The sequence below is a fragment of the Petaurus breviceps genome, unplaced genomic scaffold (genome assembly GCF_028583685.1).
Source record: "Petaurus breviceps papuanus isolate PSGF00001 unplaced genomic scaffold, PetGlider_PUasm1.0 90407, whole genome shotgun sequence".
In the NCBI taxonomy this organism is placed as follows: domain Eukaryota; kingdom Metazoa; phylum Chordata; class Mammalia; order Diprotodontia; family Petauridae; genus Petaurus; species Petaurus breviceps.
In genome coordinates, this window is record NW_027187241.1 from 122,553 (window position 1) to 147,624 (window position 25,072).

At 38.2% G+C, this 25,072-nt stretch overlaps 1 protein-coding gene across 2 annotated transcripts in view; it reads left to right on the plus strand.

Moving 5' to 3' along the window:
• QPCT (glutaminyl-peptide cyclotransferase) overlaps positions 1–25,072 on the plus strand; it is a 35,108-nt gene that overhangs the window by 1,091 nt on the left and 8,945 nt on the right. The window contains exons 2-3 of one of the 2 annotated variants that reach the window (XM_069108581.1): positions 10,490–10,636; positions 15,042–15,320. In XM_069108581.1, coding sequence (XP_068964682.1) covers positions 10,490–10,636; positions 15,042–15,320 — 426 coding nt within the window. The remainder of the gene's footprint in view (positions 1–10,489; positions 10,637–15,041; positions 15,321–25,072) is intronic. The other variant, XM_069108582.1, reaches the window with a different exon arrangement.

Genomic DNA, 25,072 nt, shown 5'->3' on the forward strand with positions numbered 1-25,072 from the left:
TTCCTTCCTTCCTTCCTTCCTTCCTTCCTTCCTTCCTTCCTTCCTTCTTTCCTTCCTTCCTTCCCTTTCTTCCCTCCCTTTCTTCCTTTCTTCTTTCCCTTCCTTCTTCCCTTTCTCCTTTCCTTTCTTTTCTTTTTTTGCTGGAGAAAGACCAAATATATCAACTAGAGAAATATTATTTTAAAACCAATTTATGGTGCTTACAAGCATTTGGAGGTGGGGAGGAAATACTATTTTTTTTATATAGAAGTAGGCTAAAAAGTGAAGATTTCAGACAGATCTTCACTACTGGAAGATAGAAAACTTAAGAAAGCGAGGATGAAAGCCATTAAAAGACTTTGCTTGTGAAGCAGTTTCCTGCTCATTTCATTATTTATGTAATTGGATTTTGAAATCGCATTACATTTATAAAGGCTTGTGAAACTTGAGGTATTATTTCATTGTGGTAAACATCCCACTGCTGTGGCAAGACATTCAAATATAATAAGGTAAATTGAAAAGTAAAAGATCTCTTTGAGAGACCTTTATATTTATAGGAATTAAAAAAAAAATGAACACAAACCAAGCCATTAAAAAAATCTATACATTAAACCCAATGTATTTTTCAGCTTTTTAAAAGTACAAGGTACAGGGATAAATTTACTGGGACACACAGAGTCTTGTGTTCACCCACACTAGTGAGCCCTGGAACTCTAACATTATGATTCACATATGCTCTGAGAAAATTGTTAAGGCCATCTAGTTCCTGACTTTGAATCTGGTTTTGCTTTGTTGGATAGTCAGTTTGCAATCTTACTTTGTTGCAAATTTGCCTTATTGACAATTTTACCTCATTAACTAAAAAGGGCTCTAGCAAGAGTTTGGGTAGAAACAGTCGAAAGCCATTACCACTGTTTCAATAGTATCTTTATATATTATCATCTTAGCTCATAAATGCATGAACACATCTCTAATATACCCTCCAATCTCTCTTCACCATGTTTACTATCATCTTTACCCTTCTGGGAAAAACTGGCAAATGGGAATTACGAAAGTCAGAACTTAGAGACACACCAACTCCTCTTTGCAGTACACAGAGTGTCTTTAATGTTGGCTAGTAAAGAGTACTTATAGTTTTCTCCAAGTTTTTTTTTTCCCCCCTAAAAGAGTCATTTGCAGGTGTGTACACACAGAACAATCTTGTATATTTAAAGAAGGTGCTGTGATTTGTAATAAATTAACTAAACTATGATTTGCATTCAACTCCAAGATTTGACATTTGTTATCACCATTACCCTTTCTAATAACGCACATGCCTATGCTATTTTAAGGTTTGCAAATTAATTTCCTTAAAACAACTCTGTAAATTAAGGAGTAAAAAAGGAGTATGAAATAAGTAGTATAAACTAAGGAGTATTATTATTCCACCTTTACAGATAAGGAAAGTGAGCAATAGATAAGTTAATTATTAACGGATCCATACATTCTAAGGGTCAAGATTCCAAAGCAGGTCTCCTGTTTACAATTCTGACACTTTCTTTTATGCCGTACTTACTTAGATCCCTTATCTACAAATGGATCTAATACTACTTGTATACTCTACTGGTGTTATAAGGAAAATGCTTTCTAAGTATTAAAGTACAATCAAAATTCAAGATATTATTACTAATAATTTTAGTTGAAATAACTTTTAAAAATATTATGGACAGTATGTTTGCCTTGGAGTCGCCAGAGGCCTGAGTTCTAATCCCAAAGCTAACTTTCATTAGTTTGATTACAGACAAGTTACTCACCTGAACTGCAAGTTAGTTAACTGAGCCTAAGTTTCCTAAAGATTATATGAGATTAATACATGTAGGGAATTTTAAAACTTTAAAATGGTATATAAATGTAAGCAACTAAATACTTACTTCAAATCAACATAAGCTGAAAATTATTTTCAAATGGTGTAACCAAAAGGCCAAAGCAAATTTCTAAAATTTCCATTTTACTTCATCTTTTCTTGTCGACTTTTAAAAAGTTTTCTGATTATCTCTGTCTGGTGAGTGGTCAAATGAGTCATATCAAGCATACCATTTTAATAACATACAGAATGTCTAGGTACATTGGTGTGCCCATTTTTTTGTAAGGTGTGGTAAAGAAAGCATATTGTGAAAATTTGCTTCTGTCTCTATGAAATTAGGGTGTGTCTTATTTATGATGGCACCTAATATGAAAATATTGGAAATCCCCTACTTATGAATGAAATTTTGTTTCAAAACTTTGCTAATGAGTTAGTTATTTGGAACCTGGTAGGGGCGACTAGGTGATGTAGTGGATAGACCATCAGCCCTAGAGTCAGGGAGACTCTTCTTCCCGAGTTCCAATCTGGCCTCAGACACTTACCAATTGTGTGACCCTGAGCAAGTCACTTAACCCCTTTGCCTCAATTTCCTCATCTGTAAAATGATCTGGAGAAGGAAATGGCACAACCATCACTGCATCTCTGCCAAGAAAATCCCAAATGGGGTCATGAAAAGTAGGGCATGACTGAAAACAAATGAATAACAATAAAAAAGGCATTTCCACATAGATAGAACATTATAGATGATGTATAAGTTCAAAGTCAACCATAAAGGCCTTTTAAAGTCTCTATAGCTGAACTATGGTACTAGTAGAAAAATTCTGAATCCTGAAAATAGTGATCATGTAACACAGGAGGGAAGAGGAGAAATAATTTTCTCCTTCATCCTGGATTCAAGGATTATATTTTGAAATAGGTGAGGTTAATCTTTGGTTGATCTTTGATACTCTTATCTCCCTTTCTGGATTTCTCTCACACATACCATTGTCCCTCTCCCCATCTATCTCATGGTGCTTTAAGCCACCCCCTGTGTCATTTCTACTTTGAGGAGATTCAGATTCCAAATATATTTACCACTCAGTTGAAACTCTCATTCTTTTAGTGTTGTTGTTGGAGTCATTTCAGTCATGTCCAACTCTTTGTGACCCCATTTGGGGTTTTCTTGGCAGAGATATGGGAGTGGTTTGCCATTTCCTCCTCCAGATGATTTTACAGAAGAGGGAACTGAGGCAAACAGGTTTAAATGACTTATCAGGGGTCACACATCTAGTAAGTGTCTAAGACCAGATTTGAACTCAGGAAGATGAGTCTTCTGACCCCAGACCCAGCGCTCTATCTACCATGCCTCCTAGCTGTCCCCTACATGTTACTGAGGAAAAACAATCTGATTAAACTAATTTACTTAGAATTCTCAATTGAATAAATCAGTCAAAGGTGTAAATTAGATATGAATGTCTATAACTCAACTTAGAAGGAGTAAAGTGCTCTGATCATTGAATGAAAACAGTGTATTAGAATTGGCTGAAATACACCTCTTGGTCTATATGTAACAATTCAATCTAGAGCCAATTCAAAAGTCATTCCAGCAGCAGTTCAGTCAGGTAGTAGTTAAATTCACTGGTGAAGGAATCCTGAGAACCAACTTGTCCTCCCCCAACCATTGATTGGATAATAATCTTTCTGAACTGAACGGTTAAAAGACCTAGAGTTCCATCGGAGTGTTTAGCAGGGTCCCTGGAGCATTGGTGGGTTAATGGCAGGGTCTGCATTGAGACACCCTGAGGACAATGGGGGTGCATTGCGGGAAAGCACTTTCTACCTCAGAACTTGCTCTCCACAGCTTCATCCCTATCTCCATTTCTGATCCTTCAGATTGTTTAAAAAGCTTAAGGGTGTTCCCTAGCCCCCCTACAACTCCCTCCAAATGGTGCTTATGGCAACAGCATTGGTGAGAAAGAGCAGGGCGGGCTGTTGGCAAGTGTGGTCTGTTTGTGCATCAAGAAACAGGAAAAGGGAAGGATTCTAATTTCTTCATTCCTTGCTCTTCTGCAGCAACAGCACTCATTGCAGGGTGCATTGTTTGACCTCAGTAGAGCCTGTTGTAGTGACTCCAGTCTAGAGTTAAAGAGCAAGATCAATGTGTGAGCTGTTTAGGAGCTTCTCAGACTGGAGGATAGCTGCGACCGAATTGGCTGCATTTCTGTAATAATTTCCCTATGAGATCATGATCTGGAACCACAGATCCTTTCACAAACTGGGCTGACTCCACAAATTATGTAATTAAAATGCTCTTGGAACTGGTACTATTTGTTTAACCCAGAGAAGATGGTCTTTCCCAGCTTTGTACTACAAAATTAGTTTTTACCCCAGTCAGACTTAACATACTTCCTCCTCTTCAGGAGAGACACTGCAGCAAAACTTTATTCCAGCTCTTAGCACAGTGCCTAGTATACAGTAGGTGTTTAATAAAATGTTTATTGATCATTTGATTGATTACTTAGACCTTGACACAAGACTGTCTGAAAAATGTGCCTCCTGGCTGAGAAGGAGCAAAGATTTTTTTCAGTTTTCTGTTGCCATCTGCTGCAATGTTTTAGTTTTCTCAGTAACTACCCTTACATATCATCTCTCCCTTTTTGGTTTTATCTTCTTACTCTTTCCTTTTATTCTTATTCCTGCCTACTCCCCTTCCTTACAGGAAGACTTTTTTTTCTTATAAAGAATAGTGATTGTTTGAAATTTTCTTATTTTTTGATTTCTTCTGGGAAAAGGCAAATTTAGAAATTCAAAGCATTAGACAAGTCAAAATACTCCATAGTGTGTTAGAAATGTATTTTGAGTAGTTAAATGAGTGTATTTATTCTCTTTTCAATTCAATATGACAAATATTTATTAATACCTAGAATTTATATGGTGCTTTGTAATGTAAAGTGCTTTACAAATTTTATCTCATGTGATCCTTGAAACAACCTTAGAAGGTAGGTGCTTTTATCATCCCCACTTTATAAGTGATGAAACCGAGGTAGATCTAGGTGAAGTAACTTGCCCAGGTTCACTTGAGTGCTTGAGCTCAAGTCTTCCTGAACCACCTTTTAAGCATCTATGATATGTAGGTGACTGTGCTGCTACCTGCTGGGGACAGTGACAAATATGAAACAATCCCTGACCTTAAAGGTCTGGGTTACTTTCCATGAAGTTCTTTTCTCTTGTCAGGGGCACAACTATTCTTCCAGTGCCCCAGGTTTAGAAAGGAGGGCACAAGTTCCATTAGTGAATCTCCCTCATCTCCCACTATGCCTCACTCCCATCCTTCACTCCCAAATCAGATCGCAGATTTTTCTTATTTGATCTCAGCAATATTTCTTGCATCCATCACCATCTCTTTATTCACATAACTTCTGTTATGGTTTAGATACTAATCACTACTCACCTGGAGCAGTAAATTTTGACTGATAATAGCTTGGGAAGTCATTGGTTGGGGGTTTTGAACAATATAATACTAGAAACTGCAGCCCCATATGATTTCCCCTAGAACTCTGAGAGGGGTAGTCAGCTCTTGCCTTGGCGATAGGGCCTTCTATTTTGAGTGCCTAGCTGGGGATGCTTAGCGTAATGCCTGGCAAATAGTAGGTGCTTTAAATGTTGATTTGTTTAAATAGTGTAGAGGGTATATATGAATATATATTCTAACTGAACTCCCTGGACGCTGCAGTAACCTCCTAATTGACTTCTCCTTTCTCCAATTCCTTTTACTCATAGCAATCAAATTGATATTCTAAAGCACAGGTCTGATCATGTTGCTTTTTTGCTCATGAATCTTCAGTGGTTCCCTAAAGTTTCTAGAATAAAAATACAAATCACTCTGTTTGCCATTTAAACAGACCTCAAGCTATCTTTTTGGGTGGCTTAGACATGACTCCTTCTCATGCCTTGTAAGAGCCAGCCAGGTTTACTTGAGTGGTATATACAACATTCCATCTCTCTTTCTGGTGTTGCCCAAGACTGGAATGCCCTTCCTCCTTATCTCCCCTTTCTTCTAGGAACTATTATCTTCATTCGAGGTGAAGCAAAAGTGCTGCCTCTTACAAGAATATTTTCCTAATTCCCCCAAGATGCTAATACCCATAGCCCCACCCCAGTCGAAAAACTCCTATGTAAATTTTTTTTATGAATGTAATAGAGGTTGGAAAACTGACTGGCAGCCTGTAATTTTGTAGCTCAGAGGGACAATGATTCTGTCTAAGCCCTGAGATCTGGTTGAGGACTATTTTCATCTTTGAGTCAGAGGGCTGAATTGAGTCATGCCTGAGAGTTCTTAAAGAGACACACATAGTCTGCCAAAGACAGACTAAGAAGAAGAAACAGGGAGAAGGTATTCCCAGCCCAGAACTGAAGAAACCAAACTGGAAGAGAACTGAAAGCATAGCAGAAAGAAGAACTTGAAATGAGAAATCTAAAGGAGAAACTGAAAGGAGAAATGAAAGAAGAAAATGAACTGAGGGCTGAGCTTTGGGGGGAGAAAGTCATCAGGCCCCTATAGGCATCTCAAAGTAGATGACTGGGATTTGAAGCTACTGGTTGTACCTGCCTCTTTAAGGACTAATGGAAGGTCTAAAGAAAGGCTGCTCTTTCCCCAACGTCCCCCTCCCTGGGCCTGTCCAATTACTGAAATTGTAGTTTACTCTGTCTACTAGGATGGTTGATAGAGCCCCTGGCCTGGAGTCAGGAAGACCTGACACTTACTAGCTGTGTCATCCTGGGCAAGACACTTAATCTCTTTTTGCCTTAGTTCCCTCTTCTATAAAATAGGGATAATAATAGCACCTACCTCCCAGGTAGTGAAGATCAAATGAAATAATAATTGGGGATTTTTTGTATTTTTTATTTATTTTTTTCAATTAACTTCTGATTTACATCATTCATTTCTGCCAGATTTTGAGTTACAAATTTTCTCCCCGTTTTCCCTCTATCCACTGCCCCAAAATAGCGGTCCCACAGGATATCCTCTCCTTCAATCTGCTCTCTCCCATATCTCCTCCCATACCCCCTTTGACTTTTCCAGTAGGGTATGGTGGATCTCTATGCCCCAGTGCCTGTATATCTTATTTCCCAATTGCATGTACAATAGTATTAATAATTGTATATATATATATATATATATATATATATATATATATATATTTTCTTTTTTTAAACATTTGATTTTAAAACTTTGAATTCCAGATTCATTCCCTTCCTCCCTTGTCACCCACCCTTACTGGGAAGATAAGCAGTTCAGTATAGGTTGTACATGTGCAGCTATGCAAAACATTACCATAGTAGATATGTTGTAAAAGACTGACTATATTTCTCTCCCTCCTATCCCACCTCCCATTTGTTCTATTTTTTACTTTGATCCTGTCCCTTTTCAAAAGTGGGTGCTTCCAGCTTCCTTCCCCCCCAGTCTGCTCTCCCTTCCATCATCCCCCCTCTCATCCCCTTCCCCACTACTCTCCTGTAGGGTGGGATACCCTATTTAATGTGTGTGTCATTCCTTCCCTGAGCCAAATTTAATCAGAATAAGGTTGACCCATTCCCTTTTGCCTCCCTGTTCTTCCCCTCCATTGTAACCATTTTCTCTTGCCTCTTCTATATGAGATAGTTTGTTTTTTGTAAAGCAGTCAGGGTTAAATAACTTGCTCAAGGTTACACGGCCAGTTATTTTTGTGTGGGTGTTAAGTATCTGAGCCCAGAACCGATCCCATGTCTCCCAACTCTGGGGCCGGCGCTCTTACTCACTGCGCCACCTGGCTGCCCCTATATGAGATACTTTACCCCATTCTGTCTCTCCCTATCTCCTCTTGTTATATTCCTTACTAACCTCTTAATTTCACCTTTTAAGTATCATCCCTTCCTATTAATTTGGTCCTGTGCCCTCTATCTATGTATACCTGTAAACATATATACACACATTCACATATGTATTCATACGCCCATATACCCTCCTATATAGACACACACACATATATTTCTATTCCCTTCAACTATTTTCATATTGAGAAAACTTTCATCAGTTGCAATTATAATTTTTCCATGTAGGAATGTAAATAATTCAACTTTAATAAGTCCCTTATGATTTCTTTTCCCTGTTTACCTTCTCATGCTTCTCTTGCTTCTTGTAGCTGAATGTCAAATTTTCTAGTTAGCTCTGGTTTTTTTCATCAAGAATACTTGAAAGTCCTCTATTCCACTGAATGACCATATTTTCCCCTGAAACATGATACTCATTTTTGCTGGGTGGGTGATTCTTGGTTTTAATCCCAGCTGCTTTGACCTCTGGAATATCATATTCCAAGCCCTTAGATCCCTCAGTATAGAAGCTGCCAGATCCTGGGTTATCCTGATTGTGTTTCCACAAAATTCAAATTGTTTCTTCCTGGCTGCTTGTAATATTCTCTCCTTGATCTGGGAATTTCTGAAGCTGGCTATAATATTCCTAGGAGTTTTCTTTTTGGGATCATTTTCAGGAGGTGATCAGTGGATTCTTTCAATCTCTGTTTTGCCCTCTGGTTCTAAAACATCAGGGAAGTTTTCCTTGAGAATTTCTTGGAGGATGATTTCTAGGTTCTTTCTTTGATCATGGTTTTCAGGTAGTCCAATAATTTTTAAATTATCTCTCCTGGATCTATTTTCCAGGTCAGCGGTTTTTCCCATGAGATATTTCACATTGCCTTCTATTCTTTCATTTGTTTGGATCTGTTTAACAGCATCTTGATTTCTCATAAAGTCACTAGCTTCCATTTGTTCCAATCTAATTCTGAAGGAATGATTCTCCTCATCGAGCTTTTGAGATTCTTTTTCCATCTGGCAAATTGGCTTTTTAAGGCATTCTTCTCCACATTGCCTTTTTGAGCCTCTTTTGCCATTTGAGTTAGTCTATTTTTTAAGGTGTTATTTTCCTTAGTCAGGCTGTCGACTCTCAGTTCATAATTTTCTTGCATCATTCTCATTTCTCTTCCCAATTTTTCCTCCATTTCTCTTATTTGCTTCTTATGGTCCTCTATGGCCTGTAACCAGCTCTTATTTTCCTTTGAAGCTTTTGGTGTAGGAGTTCTGACTTCACTGTCTTCCTTCTGTTCCATGCTTTCATCCTTTTTGTCCCCAAAATAGGAGTGTAAAGTTGGGTTGCTCTGTTTATTTTGCTTCCTTTGCCTGCTCATGTCACCACTCAATTACTTGACCTCTGGGCTTTTTGCCACAGTAGGACTTTGCCACCAGACAGGGGAGCTTCATTCCAAATGCTGGGGTTTTCTCAGCTGCCAAAGGTATTAGTTGGGTGCCCTGGCTGAAGCCTCCACATGCTCTGGCAAGCTAGTCACACACCCCAGGACCTCCACCCTAGACTACAATCCAAATCCAAGCAGGTTAAAGCAAGAACTTTAATTCTGAGATTACCCCTCAGACTGGTCACTTGGTGTTCCTACGCTCTGCCGGCCAGGAGCTGAAGCTGCCACATGGCAGCAGCTGCACAGGCCAAGGCTCCTCAGTGGCTTCTCGCCCCAGGGGGCAAAAGCTGACTCACTCTCAACTACTGGGTCCCAAAGACCACACTGCATTGACCTGTCACTTTGTCCTTAGCATCTATGGGTTGATAATTCTGGAAACCACCACAGCTGCTGGTGATCTGAAGTCCCTCTAGCTGGTGGTTGGTTAGGCCCACCCTGGGGCTAAAACCTCTAGCTGGCGTGGGGCTAGGCTTGGCTCCCAGAGTGCTGTGCTGGCTGATTCCTGCTGGCCTGCCAGGCTGTCCTCAGCAGGAGGTTAGCTTCTCTGTGTCATTTTGTGGGTTCTGTAGCTCCAAAGTTTGTTCAGAGTCTCCTTTTACATGAATTGGGGGAGGTGGAAGCCAGAGCCCTAAGGAAGTCCTGTTTCTACTCTGCCATCTTGACTGTGCCCCTCAAAAATAATTGTTAAATGTACTTCCCAGTGTCTGGCACACAGTAGGAACCTTCTAAATGCTTCTCCTCTTTCCTTATTCCCTTCCTCTTACCTAAATGTTTTCTGAATCCTGATTTTGTCTCAGAGTTAGAATTTTCTCAAATGGGGGCTTTTAACTGTTGTGATTATACTACAATTTTCATCTGAGATAAACTCTATGAAATAATAGAAAAAGGAATTACATGAAACTCAAGGCCATTATTGTTGGCCCTAGGCTAAAATTGATATAATTGTAGTTAATAGGTAGTTAATTGTATATTGTAGATAATAGATAGAATTGTAGTTAATAGCTTGATAAAATTGTTAGGGGGAAAGAATTAGAGGAAAGATCCCTAAACATTCCTTCCCCCTAATACACAACATCTGGGAAGAATTCAGCTTTGCCCGTTTCTAGAATGGAAGAGGGAACAGAAAAGATCTGAGTACTGACCAGTGAACTATACCCTCCACAGTCTTTACATGTACATTTTGTATTTACATACTATTTCCCTTCAGTAATGTAAGCTTCTTGAGGGCAGGGACAATTTTTATTTTTGTCTTTTTATTCCCAGAACTAGTGTATAGTAGGTAATTAATAAATGCCTATTGAATTTAATTGAACTGAGTTAGCCTCTGCCTTCATGCTTAGTGCCAGTGACTTTGGAAGGGTTTATGAAAATAGTCAATTTTTTATTTTTTCTTAATATTCAGAACCAACACCAACCAGCTATTTTGAATACAACTGATATCCAGAAAATTGCAGAAGGGACAAATATTTCTGAAATGTGGCAGAATGATTTAAAACCACTACTTATAGAGAGATATCCAGGATCACCAGGAAGTTATGCTGCTCGTCAGGTAAGAATTTCTAGGAATATTTTATACTGAATAATGATGCAGATTTTTAAATCCAATTTAGGATCTTGTTCTGATAGTGAGGAATATTTGGGCCAATGTGTAAATGGTCTAGTGTTTATATTTTCTAGATTTTTCTTAACAATCACTAAAATTACTCAGTTCAATGCCAAAACATGCAATGATCTATTCTGGAAATTTGTTTTGTGAAAGATCATTTAACACTATAGCTTTATTTGTCAACAAAAGCCATAGTGATAAATTTGGAATCGCTAAATTAGTGAAACCATGTTCAATATTAGCAACTGAATTAGCCAGCTAATCTTAATTTTAGCCTTTGTCTGATATACAGACTATTCATTTACTTTAACAAAAATGCCAAGACTGCTATGGGAAGGTCCCATCTTAGTTGAATTTCCTGTAGAAGATTTTAGGACCTGTAGAGGTCAGGATCACAAAGACCTCTTCTTGTGAGTTGTATGTCATCTGTACTACTGGTCAGAGTTCCCACATTGATGGTATCATAAACATATTAACATTATAGCATATATAGAGAAGATTAAATTCTAAAATGATGTTTTTGAAGTCCAGTTACTCTTCTAGATTCTTTTCTTATGCTTGACTTATTTCAGTGATTTTTCAAAATCTAGAAATCATTTAACTGAAGTTTTTCTCTACAAAGTTACCGGTGATGTTTTTTAATTGCTAAATCGAATGGCTTTTTCTCGATACTCTTCCTTCTTTACCACCTTGGAAACTTTGACATTGTTGACCACCTTCTTCTGCATAACGCCCTCTTCTCTTATACCTTTTTTGTGATGCTTCTCATTCCTGGTTCTCCTTCCACCTGTCTGATCATTCCTCAGTTTCTCTGAAGGATCTTCATCTAGTTTAGGGGCAGGCAAACTATGGCCCAAGGGCCAACTCCTGATGCCTATTTTTGTATGACCTACAAGCTTAGGATGATCTTTACGTTTTAAAATACCCTCCAAAACACTTTATTTAAAAATGTAAAAAACATTTTTAGTTCATAGGCCATTAAAAAAATAGGTGATGGGCTAGTGTGGTCCAATGTCTGTACTTTACCATATTTTGCTGATCCCTGGTCTAGGTCTTGCCCACAGACCATAAGTAGCCCCTAAAGTTCTGTCCAGATTCCTCTTCTTTTTTCCCCTATACTATTTCACTTTATGATCTCATAAGCTCCTGTGGATTATATGTTCATTTCTAAGTAGGTGATTTTCATATCTCTTTGCCCATCCCTAACCCCTTTATTTCTCATATTAAATTGCCTACAGACATATCAGCTTGGATGTTCCGTAGACAGCTTCATGGCCTGGCCTCTTCCTACCTTTCCAGTTTTCTTACACCTTACTTCCTTCCACACCTTTTTGATCCAGTGACACTGATCTCCTCACTGTTTCTCACAGAAAACACTCCATCTCCTTACTCCATGCATTTTCACTGGCTTGTCCCCTATTCCTAGAACACTCTTTCTCCTCTTCTCTCCCTTTTGGCTCCCTTGTTGTTGTTATTCATTTGTGGAATGGTTTGCCATTTTCTTTTCCAACTCATTTTACGAGTTAGCAAACTGAGACAAACAGGATTAAGTGACTTGCCCAGGATTAAGTGACTTGCCCAGGGTCACACATCTAGTAAGTATCTGAGGCCGAATTTGAACTCAGGAAGATGAATCTTTCTGACTCCAGGCTTAGTGTTGTACCTACTGTGCCACCTTGCTGCCCCTTGCCTACCATAGCTTTTGCAAATCTCAGCTAAAATCCCACGTTTGACAGGATGATTTTTTCAAGTCCTCTTACTGCTAATGTTTTCCCTTTGAGATTATTTCCATCTTACCCTGCATGTATCCTGAATATAATTGTTTGCATGTTTCCTCCCCTATTATACTATGAGATCCTAGAGAGTAGAGGGATTGTTTCTGTATTCCCAGTGCTTATCACAGTGCCTGGCACATTGCTGGCATTTAACAAATCCTCATGGCCTTATTGATATATAAATAATATAGAATCTAATTAATAAATTTAAAAATCTAAGCCCAAATTTTGAAAAGATACTTTCAAGCTATAATACTGTTAAGAAACCCTTCATTGTTTTCTTTTCTATAGATTTAGAGTGATTCTAAAATAAAGTCTGTAGTGCCTACTGTGCAAAGAGTCCTCCTTTTTACTGATAGGAATCTAGAAAAGTATGGATGCTTCAGGCTTTACCTTATCTATCTATATGGTAAGGGTATAGTGGCAGCAGTTTTCCTATTCAAGGGCTTCTAGTGACAGGTGATGAATTTCTCTATCCTAATTCAGAGAACAGCACCTGAAACTCACCAGTGAGTCTTTATGAGAATATGGTAAATAGGGCAGCTGTTGCCCTATCCAAAGGATTCTAGTGACAGGTGATCAGCTTCTCTATCATAATATAGAGAACAACACCTGAAACTCACCAGGTGAGTCTTTATGAGAAAAACACCAGATCAGGAAAAAACAAACAAACCCTTCAGCTAATAGATTAGGTGGACACTGATTCTTTCTGTAGAAACTAGATATTTAGATAAGCTTTTAAAAGTGACTAAAAAAGATAAATTCATTGTGAATCCTGATTAGCTTTGAGACTTTTCCTCCTGTTCTTATAGATTTTAGTATCTTTGTAGCTTTGAAAAATATTTACTGAAAGCCTGTTTCCAAGCTAAGAAGTGAATGTGCAACATTATGACTACAGTTGAGCCATGCTATCAGAAATTTTGTTTTTCATTCTAGGGTATTTTGTGAAAGATTTTTAGGCTGCCATTGTTAATGAAGATAATTTCTAGAGTAATACACCATCTGTCTGCCAGATGTTCTTCATAATATAAATTTTCTTTTAAATAAAGATAACTATTTAAATGGAGTATTGAGAGAGATACGAGGAAGTATAAGTCAGGATTGCTGCTTTCAGGAACTTTGTCAGCATTTTAAAAATATAGGACTAGGCAAAGGCTAATAGGGGTTAGGCTAAAGACTGAATGGGTCAAGGCATTTGTATCCTATGGTTAAGGCTTAAAATTGCTCCTCCTATGTCTTATGGTCCAAAGGAAACTTTGAGCATTCCTGGTGATACATGTGATAACTGGTTAAAACTTTAATATATACAATCAAGAATGAAATTTTTCTGACATTAAGACATGCATTTTTCTATTTTTAAAGAGAAGCATCATGATATAGTAGATGGACAGCTACCCTCAAAGTCAGGAAGACCTGAATTTGAGTCCTGCCTGCACACAGTGGCTACTTCTGTTACATACATATTTATTTTCATATTGTCTTCCCCTTAGAATATGAGCTTTTTGAAGACTGTATTTTTGCCTCCCTGTACAGAGTAGGTGCTTAATAAATGCTTTTTTGTATGACTGTCTGTGTGATCACAGGCAGAGTCATAAACTCTTAGAACTTAAGACAACTCTCTAAGATTTTAAAGTGCAGAGTAGGTGGTGTCCCAAATTGGTAGAGGGAGTTGTTTCTTTATGTCTTGAGTTTCTTATACAGGGAAATCACAGGTCCATTCCCTATCCCTATTTTTTTAAAAAGTAGTTTTATAAAACATTTATTTTTGATTATGCTCTTCTGCATTTTTTTGCCTTAGACAGCAGCTGACTTTGCCCTTCCCATAGTCTTGGATCTGATTCCTGTGTACACATATGTCTAGGGGGGCCACACCTCTCACATGACCTAAAATTTTAGTGAGCAACACAGATCTCAAATGTATAAGCCTTAGACCTAGAAACACAGACCCATAGAGTGTTAACATGTAAAGAGCCTTAGAAAGTATGTAATTTGATTATTCATTTAATAATTAAATCAACCCCTTCATTTAAAGATGAGGAAACCAAGGCCCAAAGAAATTCAGTGATTTGTCTCAAGTCATATTGCAAGTGACTAGCCAGACTAACACCAGACCACAGACCCTTGGTTCTTCCAGTGCTCACTTCATTAAATCACATACTGCCTTGGCTTCCCCTCTCCCCCAACCCCTGTCATTTTTTTCTTCTCTGAAAAATTTCCCATTCTGTCTCAATTGCTATAAATTAAGAGAATCACTTTATCAGTTGTCTCCCACATTAATAGGAATCATTTTCAACAAACATTCATTTAATAATTGTTATATACACGGTACTGTGTTTAGTACTGGAGATACAAGAAGTATTAGAAAAGAGTCCCTACTGTCAAAATTTAGTTTGTCTCCAGATAGAGAGCACACATGTTATAGAGAGGCATTAGTAAGTCAGGGTATTCATAACTTCTCAAATGTTTCTTCTTGGCTTCCTAAGATGTTAAATGTGAACATTAAAATACTTTACAGCTAAAAGCTACATAGATCTAGACCAGAGGCATTAATTTCTCTCTTTTTTTTTTTCTAGCACATCATGCAGAGAATTCACAGACTCCAAGCCAACTGGAACTTAGAAGTAGATACATTCTTGAGTTACACACCCTATGGATACCGGACTTTTTCAAATATCATCAGCACCCTTGACCCCATGGCCAAACGCCACTTGGTACTTGCCTGCCACTATGACTCTAAGTACTTTCCACAGTGGGACAGGGGTATTTTTGTGGGAGCCACTGATTCTGCAGTACCCTGTGCAATGTTGCTGGAAGTAGCCCGGGCCTTAGACAATCAACTCCTTTCCCTGAAGGTATCTATTTTCCTCTTGTGGTATAAGTGAACAGCTATCTTAACAGCTGCTCAGCGTGAATTCTAGAGTCCTGGGAGACGAAAAAGAGCATTTCGAAACTTAGTCTTCGGGTACATTGTGTGCTTTTTAAAAAATGACTCTATAACATGAACTGCTGTTGAAAAATATTAATTTGAAGATTATATCCTTTGAGCCACCTTCCACTTTGAATAGATTCACCTAATTTTCAGAAAGGTGGGGGCGTTAATCACTTTTATATTGTTCAGTTTTATTTGCTAGATGAATTAAAGGCAAAATTTTTTTGAAGGGAACACAATAAATGGGGTGGGTTGAAATGGTATAACTCAGAAAAATATGTTCATTTCATGTTGTTTACCTAGCTATTTTGTTTATCACAAACTTTTGATGTGAGAGGTGGAAGCTTTTGAGTACAGCTCCTAAGTTCTATCATTGGTAAAGCACATTCAGACTTTAATCTAGATGGAAATCATGAAGCAAAAGTATGGCATTGTTATTATCTGTGAAATCTCAGCTCAATTATGGGTAGTATAGCAGAGCTTTTGTTATGCTCTCAGCTCAAAGTACCCAGGAGACTCTCAGATGTGATTTCTGTCTCTGTGTTCTTAAGAGCATATTGAAAAAATAAACTGTGCTAGAATGAATGAAGGTATTTTGTTCCAATATCACTTATAACCAAAGTAAACAAAACAAAGTAAAAAAAAAAGCCTAACTTTGTTCACAGGTAATAAATGGCCTGTTTTCTTGAAACTTGAGGGAGAATGCTGCTCTTAGCTTAATGGGAAAAGGAGGTTAAAAACTTATCATGTAATAGAAGTAATAAAGACAAATTTAGCTCTCTTTTATTGGACACACTATACTTCGAGAAAACACGAGACGTTTATAGATTGCATACTTTTCGTCATTTCTTTCTGAGTTGTTTTTGGCTTTTTCTTTGGTCTAATTGTAGTCTCATTCTCTTGTTTGCCTAAATTCATAGCACAATTTATTTTTTCACTTTAGTAAGACCTAAGTGGGTAGCTTTGGGCTATGTAGTGTATTTTCCTTTTTATTATTACATTTTGACCAATAGGAGGGACCTGAAAGAGGAATTTGAAAACTCATCCATATCGGGTTATACCTATATCTTAAATGGGGCAGGGTTTTGCCTGGTATGTTTTTAGATCTGATTCATCATACTTTAGATTTGGTACAGATCTGTTTTCTGATGAACAAACGTGGGAGAGGCTTCGAAAACCTTTCAAATCTCATCCACAGAGTCTTAATATATCCAAAGTAAAGCCTGTATGGGCCAATGGAAAGAATGCTAGATACTGAATCAGAAAACCTAGGTTTCAGTTCTGTCTATGCTATTTCTTAAGTGTGAGACTTTGAACAAGTTATTTAATGTCTTGGGGTCTCAGTTCCTCCTCTGTAAAGTGAGAGGTTTGGACTAGGTACTCTTGAAGGGCCTTCTGATTCTGGATCTACTATGCTATTACTCACCCTCATGATAAGCAGGAGTATTGGAAGCTATGCAAGCCACAGTGAGAACTGGGGCATATTTGACCCTACTGGAAAAACTCTGGATATAGTCCTAGAAGCAGATTGAATCTTCTTTCTGAGCAACAAATGAACCGGGTGTGGAGTAGCTCATTACTGAAAGGGGGGCTAGTAAGTGATAGATTCTTTGGCCATGGCAATCTGTGAAACTAAGTAAAACAATGTAAATGGTCAGTCAGTCTGTTGTAACCCCATCGTGTTTCTGCAGAGATGATGGAAAACAGAGGAGTAGTGAATGTTAAGAATCATCTAGTATTCCGACTATTTCCTCCAACTTATCTTATAAAGATACACCAAATCTGAGGTCTTTGTCCAAAGATCAGTCCAATGATCTTTGTCCAGTCAGTAGACTATTGAATATCTCAAGGACATCTCAAACTCAACAAATCTAAAAATTGAGGTATTTTCCCCCAAAGCCTACTCTTCTTTTGAACTTCTCTATTTCTGTCTTACTTCTTAAGTGTTGGGCCCTTTGCTAATTACTGAGGCTATAAAGAAAGGCTTAAGACAGTCTCTAGCCTCAAGGAATTCACAATCTAATCAGGGAGACAACACATAAAAAAAGAAACAGAAAAGCCAGGCATGGGAGAGGTTACCCTCTAGCGGACATGAAGATGAAATCATGAAGTTGGAGTGGGAAATGATCTGAGAAGGTATGAGTTTCCAAGTTGTTTTCATCTTGCAGAATAATGAGTTTCTGGAGTTATGAAGTCTGTGAAAGTAGCCAAGTAGGAAATGATGAGGAGAAATCCCTGAGGGTCATCCTTAAAAGAAGGAGGATCAGGGCAGCTAGGTGGTGCAGTGAATAGAGAACCAGCCCTGAAGTCAGGAGGACTTGTGTTTAAATCTGATCTCAGACACTTGCTACACTTACTAGCTATGTGACCTTGGGCAAGTCACTTAAACCCAATTGCTTTGCCTTCGCCCCCCCAAAAAAAAAAATGAAGGAGAACCAGGGAAAAACTTGTAGATATATACCTTTCATCCTCTCCAATCAGAGGGATGGAGGAACCTCAGTGTCAGGAGAACTGAGGATGTTTGAGTTTCTGAGTTGATTTCTTCTTGTAAAATGATGAGTTTCTGGAGATGAGGCTTACCTTGGGGTCATCATCAACTCTTTGCTTTCATAGGCTTAGCAAAGTACCTGGAACATAATAGGGGCTTAATAAATGATTCTTTATTTGATTCACTCCACAAAACCCCAGAAAATCAGTGACGGTATCTTGTTGTTACTGCCACAAATCTCTCATTTCCTTCCTCTTTCTCTGCTCATACAGCCACTACCCCTAGATCAGATCCTCATTTCTTGCTTAGACTATTTTAATAGTCTTCTAATTTGTCACCTTCTCTCAAATCACTCCCCTCTCCAATTCATCCTTCACATAGATGCCAAATTGATTTTACAAAAATGAAAAATTGACCATGTCATTCTCTTAATAAAAAGCAGTGATTCCTTATTACCTCTAGGGTCAACATAAACTACTCTTTATACAGTAAAGAGTCTATGAAAGGACTTTCACCATTTGTCCCCATCTAGCCTTTTTAGTTATACATTGCTTCCCTCCATGTACACTGTGATTCAAATAAACTGTTTCTTGCTTCCCCTTATAAGGCAATTCTCCCTCCTATTTCCATGCCTTTGCATTGGATATTCACCATACCTAGAATGCCCTTCATTGTCATCTCTCCTTCTCAGAATCCCTAGTTTTTTTTCTAGGGTCAACTCACGTGCTACCTTCTATGTGAGACTTTTTTTAATTCTTCTTCTACTTACTTCCTGCTATTTGCTAGTTCCCCTTCCCATCCAATTTTACCTATTTTAAGGGATCAATTATGTATATACCTATAGATCTCCCTTTCAAATTCATTCTCCTCTTTGTGCAAATTAATAGTCTGATTTATTTTTTCACTGTAGTAAGACCTAAGTCAGTAGCTTTGGGGCTATGTAGTGTATTTTCATTTTTATCATTACATTTTGACCAATAGGCGGGACCTGAAAGAGGAACTTGAAAACTCATCCATATTAGGTTATGCATATATCTTAAAAGGGGCAGGGTTTTGCTTGGTACTTTTTTAAACCTGATTCATCATACTTTAGATTTGGTACAGATCTGTTTTCTGATGACCAAACATGGTAAGGGTCTAGATTATATACTCCATGAGGGCCAGGATTGTTTTTACTTCTGTTTTAGTGCCTTACACATAGTGATTAATAAATGTTCATTGTTTTATTACTTGATATTAGAATAATTGAACCACATTAATACTGACATTCGAATAATAATGGAAACCCGACAACAAAAAGTTGATGAATGAAAAGAAAAGATAGTTTATAGGTTCTTCTTGGGGAATCATTCCAGGGTGTTGGTGGATTTGATTTCATTGTGAGTCCAAAGATAGTTGGGATAATAAATCCTCTTATCTTGTGGTACTCATGATGAGCCCAAGCAAAAAGACTACCATGTACATAATTGTAGCGTTTAGACCAACCTTTATTATAGAAGATGAAGATATAGAGAAATTCTTTGAAGAACTTGGCAAGATTCTTGAAACCAAATCAATATATGCTTTTATTGGTGACTTTATTGTGGAGGTGGATAAAGGGGAAAATGATGAAATCATATTGGAAAATATGACTCCAGATTAGGAGATGTAATGGATTAAAAGCTGCAGAAGACTCATGCCTCTGTATCTGGACTATGGCACTCAAAAAGAAGAATGGAAGGTCCTGGACATAATGAGCACTAAGCAACATCATAAAATAATGAATTGGCTATGCCTCAGCAGATAAGAAATGAGTAGTTACTAATGTGGGAGTCATGTTAGAATAAGATGTTGACAGACAGTCAAATCATTGACCAGTTTGATAAAGGTTAAAAGAGCATCAAATTTAAAGAAAGGTTAATGATAAGAAGACATGATGTGGAATTGCAATAATTTCAACCTGACCCGGTCAAACAAGCCATCAGTGACAAAAGAAGGAAAATGAAAAAAAAAGATACTGACTCATTATCACTATTTCCTATGAAAACTTAAATCACATAAAGAAATTGTCATAATGAGGAGACTAAAAGAGCATAATAGAAGCCACTCTGTCTAGCCAATAATTGATCTCTTTGTTGAGAGGAGAGAAGAGGAGAGACAAGGAGACAGAGAGGGAGGGAGGGGGAAGTACAGAGAGAGAAAGAGAGAGAGAGAGAGAGAGAGAGACAGAGAGAGAGAGAGAGACAGAGAGAGAGAGAGAGAGAGAGAGACAGAGACAGAGACAGAGACAGAGAAGCAAAGGGAGGGGAAGGGAAGAAACAGCCATGGGGAACACCAATTTAGAATACAAATTCATGTGTAAAACACTGTACACGATGATCCATTAAGATTGTAAGTAGTATTGCCTCATAAAACATCAAAAAGTAGTGGAACCACAAGCAGCCTTATGGCAAAATTGGCATGAAACCCAACTAAGCCACATTATCCCAAGAATATTTGTAGATTGACCGATGGGAATAGAACATGAATATAAAATGAGGCTAGTTTGCCAGCATTTCTATATCAACCATTTTTCACAATAAATTTGGGCTCTAATATCTATATCCTTGATGTGCTAAATGAAGAAATGGAGATAGCATGTAAGAAGTTGCTAAAATTTGCTGGGCCAGACCAAGAACACGCTAAAGAATGTGTGCTGGACATAATATCATTTTGAAGATGTTAAGGGATTGTTTTTTCACAAGAGAGCTTAGGGAGGGATAGATACCAGAGGAGTGAAGAAAAGGAGTAGTCTTTTTTAAAAAAGGTGATAGAGAGGATGTCAACAATTCCTGATCTACACGCCTCCTTTATTAGCATTATATGATGCAGCACAGTGCCTGACACACATAATAGACACTTAGTGATTGGTTGATGGCTTGACTTGACTTTATATAATCTCAATAGGCATCTTTTTATGAAAGTATGAAAGTGAAGTAGCAGTTTTTCTTGAGTGATTTGCTACAACAGACCACATATTTATAGTCACAAAATTGACTAAGGTGCAGGAAATATAAATCTCTCTGTGATTACTGCTTGTTAATTAAAAAAAAAAACAATCAAGTAGAGCAAAATATAGTCTTAAAGGTTCTCTTCCCACGAAGGGTTTTTCATGGATGTATTGGTATCGTCCAGGGCTGCTTTGTAAATACAACAGGAGAAATTCTCTGGTTTGATGACCCTCTGATTATTAACATCAAGACAGTCATGAAAGAGGCTGGTATATGCTTGCCAAATGTATTTGTTGTTGTCATGTAGGAAGTCCTGTTGAGAGTCCAAATGAGAGGTTCCCTATAGATCATCTAGTCTTCCAAATGCCCTTGCTAGTACAGAATATGTATTGACTGTATCAAGCCCCAGAAGAGGTCATATAATCCAATTTTAATTGCCTGTCAAACTAGGTGATTTGCTGAAGGTCAGACAGTAAGGCGCATAGCTGAAATTCTAATTTGGGCTCTGATTCTAGATCTAAGACTTACCAATGTCCCTTGCTGCCTCCCCAAATGCAATGCCAGTGTGTTCCAATGTAATATAATACAAGTGGCTCAAAGTTCAAGAGAAAGTTTCCTTCCAGAGTAGGGATGGGGTACCTACAGCCTTGAGGCCACATGTGGCTCTCTAGGTCCTTAAGTGTGCTCCTATAACTGAATCCAAACTTCACGGAACAAATCCCGTTAATAAAAGGATTTGTTCTGTAAAACTTGGACTCAGTCAAAAGGTGGCACCCAAGAACCTAGAAGGCTATATGTGACCTTGAGGCCACAAGTCCCCCACCCCTGTATCTAGAGGGTAGGCATAAAGATAGATGTGTCATGGCAGGAATGAGCAACATTCTAGTTATAATTCTTCTATAGCCAGTAAGTAGGCAGTGCTAGGAAGAGCTGAAACATGACAGGCCTCAGGTAGGGGGCTTCCACTGGAAATCATGCAGGAGAAATATGGGGAGAGGAGATTGAGCTGCAGTTTCCAAAGTGATTCATAATCTGGCATGGATAATCCAGATTTTCTAATCAAGTTAGCAAAACAGCATCCCACAAACATGGAGGATTTGGAAATAGGTCACAGTGAGCCTATAGTAAAGTTTGGTAGATAGGACAGAGCAAGGGGTTTGGTTCAATATGTTTTTCTCCAATGTTTGCTCACAAATGAGTACATGACTTAAGGTACCCTAGATGAGTATGTAAAATGATAGTAAATATGAATACTGGAGGTCAGTGGCCTATTTCTTAGTGAAAAAGAGTTGGGGCCATCTGCTAACCATGAAACTAAGTGGAGTAGGTATAGAGACATGAAGAGAGAACAAGTCTAGAATAGTAAATGAGGAGAATTTTTTTAGGAATCAACACAAAAAGTGAATAAAAGAAATAAATAGCAGCAAGAGTTCAGTTGAAGTAGGGAGATGCATGTTTACCATGAATCAACTCTAAACAGTTTTACTTCTTTCTTCAGAAGTTGTCTTTAGCCTAGGAACAGCAGTGGAACAAGGTAATGATGGAAATGATCCAGAGTTATCAATGGTGGGTATAGTGAACTACTGGAGGGCATGGGAGATTAGGATGGTGATAAAAGCTGCATTGAAATAACTGGGTAATAGAATATAAAAAATATAGCCAGGACAGGGCTAATGAACTGAAAAGAGTGGGATTGGATGGTTAGTGATCCAAATCAAGAAAGAGTGCCAGGTTCAGAGATCACAGGGGTTATGATAAGGTCTAAGGTATGACTTTGCTCATTTATGATTGATATGTAATAGAGATGGAGGTTGACAGAATCAAGAAGGATAGGGAACCCTAGGGTCACAACATCCGTTGGGGGAAGTCAAAATGGGGAGTAAAGTTGTGATAGTGGGTAATGGGACAGAAATATAAAACAAGAGTCAGATGTTGAAATGATCCCTGGTGACCATAGAAAATGAATGATAATTTGAAAAGGATAGTTGTAGATGAATAATATGGATTTCAAATGAGAATCAGACAGAATTTTAAAAGTCTGGAATGGACAATGAAGAGTAAGGGGAAAAGTCAATACCCTTTCTGACATCTGTTGATTAAGGGCAAGTTGTAGAACAGAGGACTATTGGTAGAAGGAAGTGGGGGATATGGTATTATCAGGTAATAGCTGGAATTTTGTTAGTGAGTAGATGGAAAGGTAAATAAGGAAAGCAATCAGCATTTATTGAGTCTCACCGTGTACTAGGCATGTGCTGTGTGTTATAAATATTATCTCATTTTATCCTCAAAACAATTCTATAGGGTAGACACCATTATGATCCCCATTTTACAGTTGGGAATACTGAGGCATACAGAGATTAAGTGATTTGCTCAGACAGCTAATAGTGTCTGAGACCAGATGCAAATACAGATCTTCCTGATTCTAGGACCAGTGCTCTATCCATTGTTCTACCTGGGTGACAAATAAGTTCTAATGCATTTTTTTCCTTTTCTTCAAAAATTTTTCTTGTTGCTTGTTTATATATATATATATATATATGTGTGTGTGTGTGTGTGTGTATGTATGTATACACATACACACACGTATAATATAAAAGACATATATATTACTACAGACACATATACATGAAATCAGTTCAGTCAATCATAGTGTCTTACATAGAGTAGGGACTTAATGAGTGCTTGACAATTGAAATTAATGCAATGTTGAATTGAACTGAATTCATGTATATGTGTCTATAATAATAAACATGTACTTTATACTCCTACTTCTGGTAGGAGGAAAGGGAGAGATACTAGAGAAAACTATTATGATATATAAAAAAGACATCAATAAAACAAATAAAATGCAATAAAATAAATATAAATAAAAATAAAAAGACATTAATAAAAATGAAAGAAAGTAGACAGTACCTTTTCTAAATGACTTATATAGTCAAGACTATGAAGGCAGAGAAATGAAGCTGGTATAGGAGTAATGGATGTGGAAAAGAGGGGGGTGATAAAAGGACTAGACAGAACATTGAGGGTGAAGAGCAGGTACAGGATGAATGAAGGCATGAGAGAGGTTGAAAGACAGGAGTTTGTGATAAAAGAAGGAAATTTCAGAGTTCTATGTCTTGGAAATAGAGCAGTTTCAAGTGATAGGTTAAGGAAATTTGTCTACCTTTATGGATGGAGATATAATTCATGAAAGTTGGTGAACTGAATCATAATGTGTTTGAATCATCATTAATATTAATACTAACACCACCAAAGCTGGTGGCAAGAGTTGAGTTGTAGAAGACAACTGTGATAGTAATGGCAATTAAAGATTCCCCTGTATTGGCTTGGTTTTCAAATTGATTGTGTTAAAACCCAGAGTTTGTTAATCCCACCTGTGGGATGGGCTTGTTGATGTGAAAAGAAAGTCCTGAACTGGGAGGAGCTGGTGATGTAGATTTGGAGAGACACTAGAGAGAGGCGGAAGATCTTTTTGGAAGCAGCACCTCGTGGAGAGAGAGAGACTAAGAGAATTGCTGGTGGCCGCTTTGAATTGCCCTGGACTTTTGAGACCTGCCCCCTGAGCTGCCAAGGACTGAGGAGACATGGCTGTTTTGCTGGTACTTTGTCTGTCTGTTTTGATGTTATTTTGGAAGGAGGGTCAGAGAGAGGCGGAAGATCTTTTTGGTAGCAGCACCTCGTGGAGAGAGAGAGACTAAGAGAATTGCTGGTGGCTGCTTTGAATTGCCCTGGACTTTTGAGACCTGCCCCCTGAGCTGCCAAGGACTGAGGAGACATGGCTGTTTTGCTGGTACTTTGTCTGTCTGTTTTGATGTTATTTTGCCAGATTTGTCCACTGGTGAAAGACTGTCCTTTTGTTGAAGAAGTCCTGGAACCTGGCTGTTCGCTAAGAAGCCCTGAGACTGTCCTGCAGACAGAGAGTGAATACTGTCCACTGGTGAGGGACAGTACTGTTGTTGCAGGGGTCTGGAGACTGTCCTGCAGACAGAGTGAATACTGTCCACTGGTGAGGGACAGTGCTGTTGTTGCAGGGGTCTGGGAGCCTTTCTGTTGGTTCAGAAGCCCTGAAGAAGGATTTTCTTGTTGTATGTTTACAGAAATCCTGGGAGAGGGCTTTGCTAATGTGTTCAGGGGTTCTAGGACTGTTCTACAGACAGAGGATAAATTCATGAAGGGACTGGCAATGTATCTTATGGCCTTGCTAAGCCTTGTCTC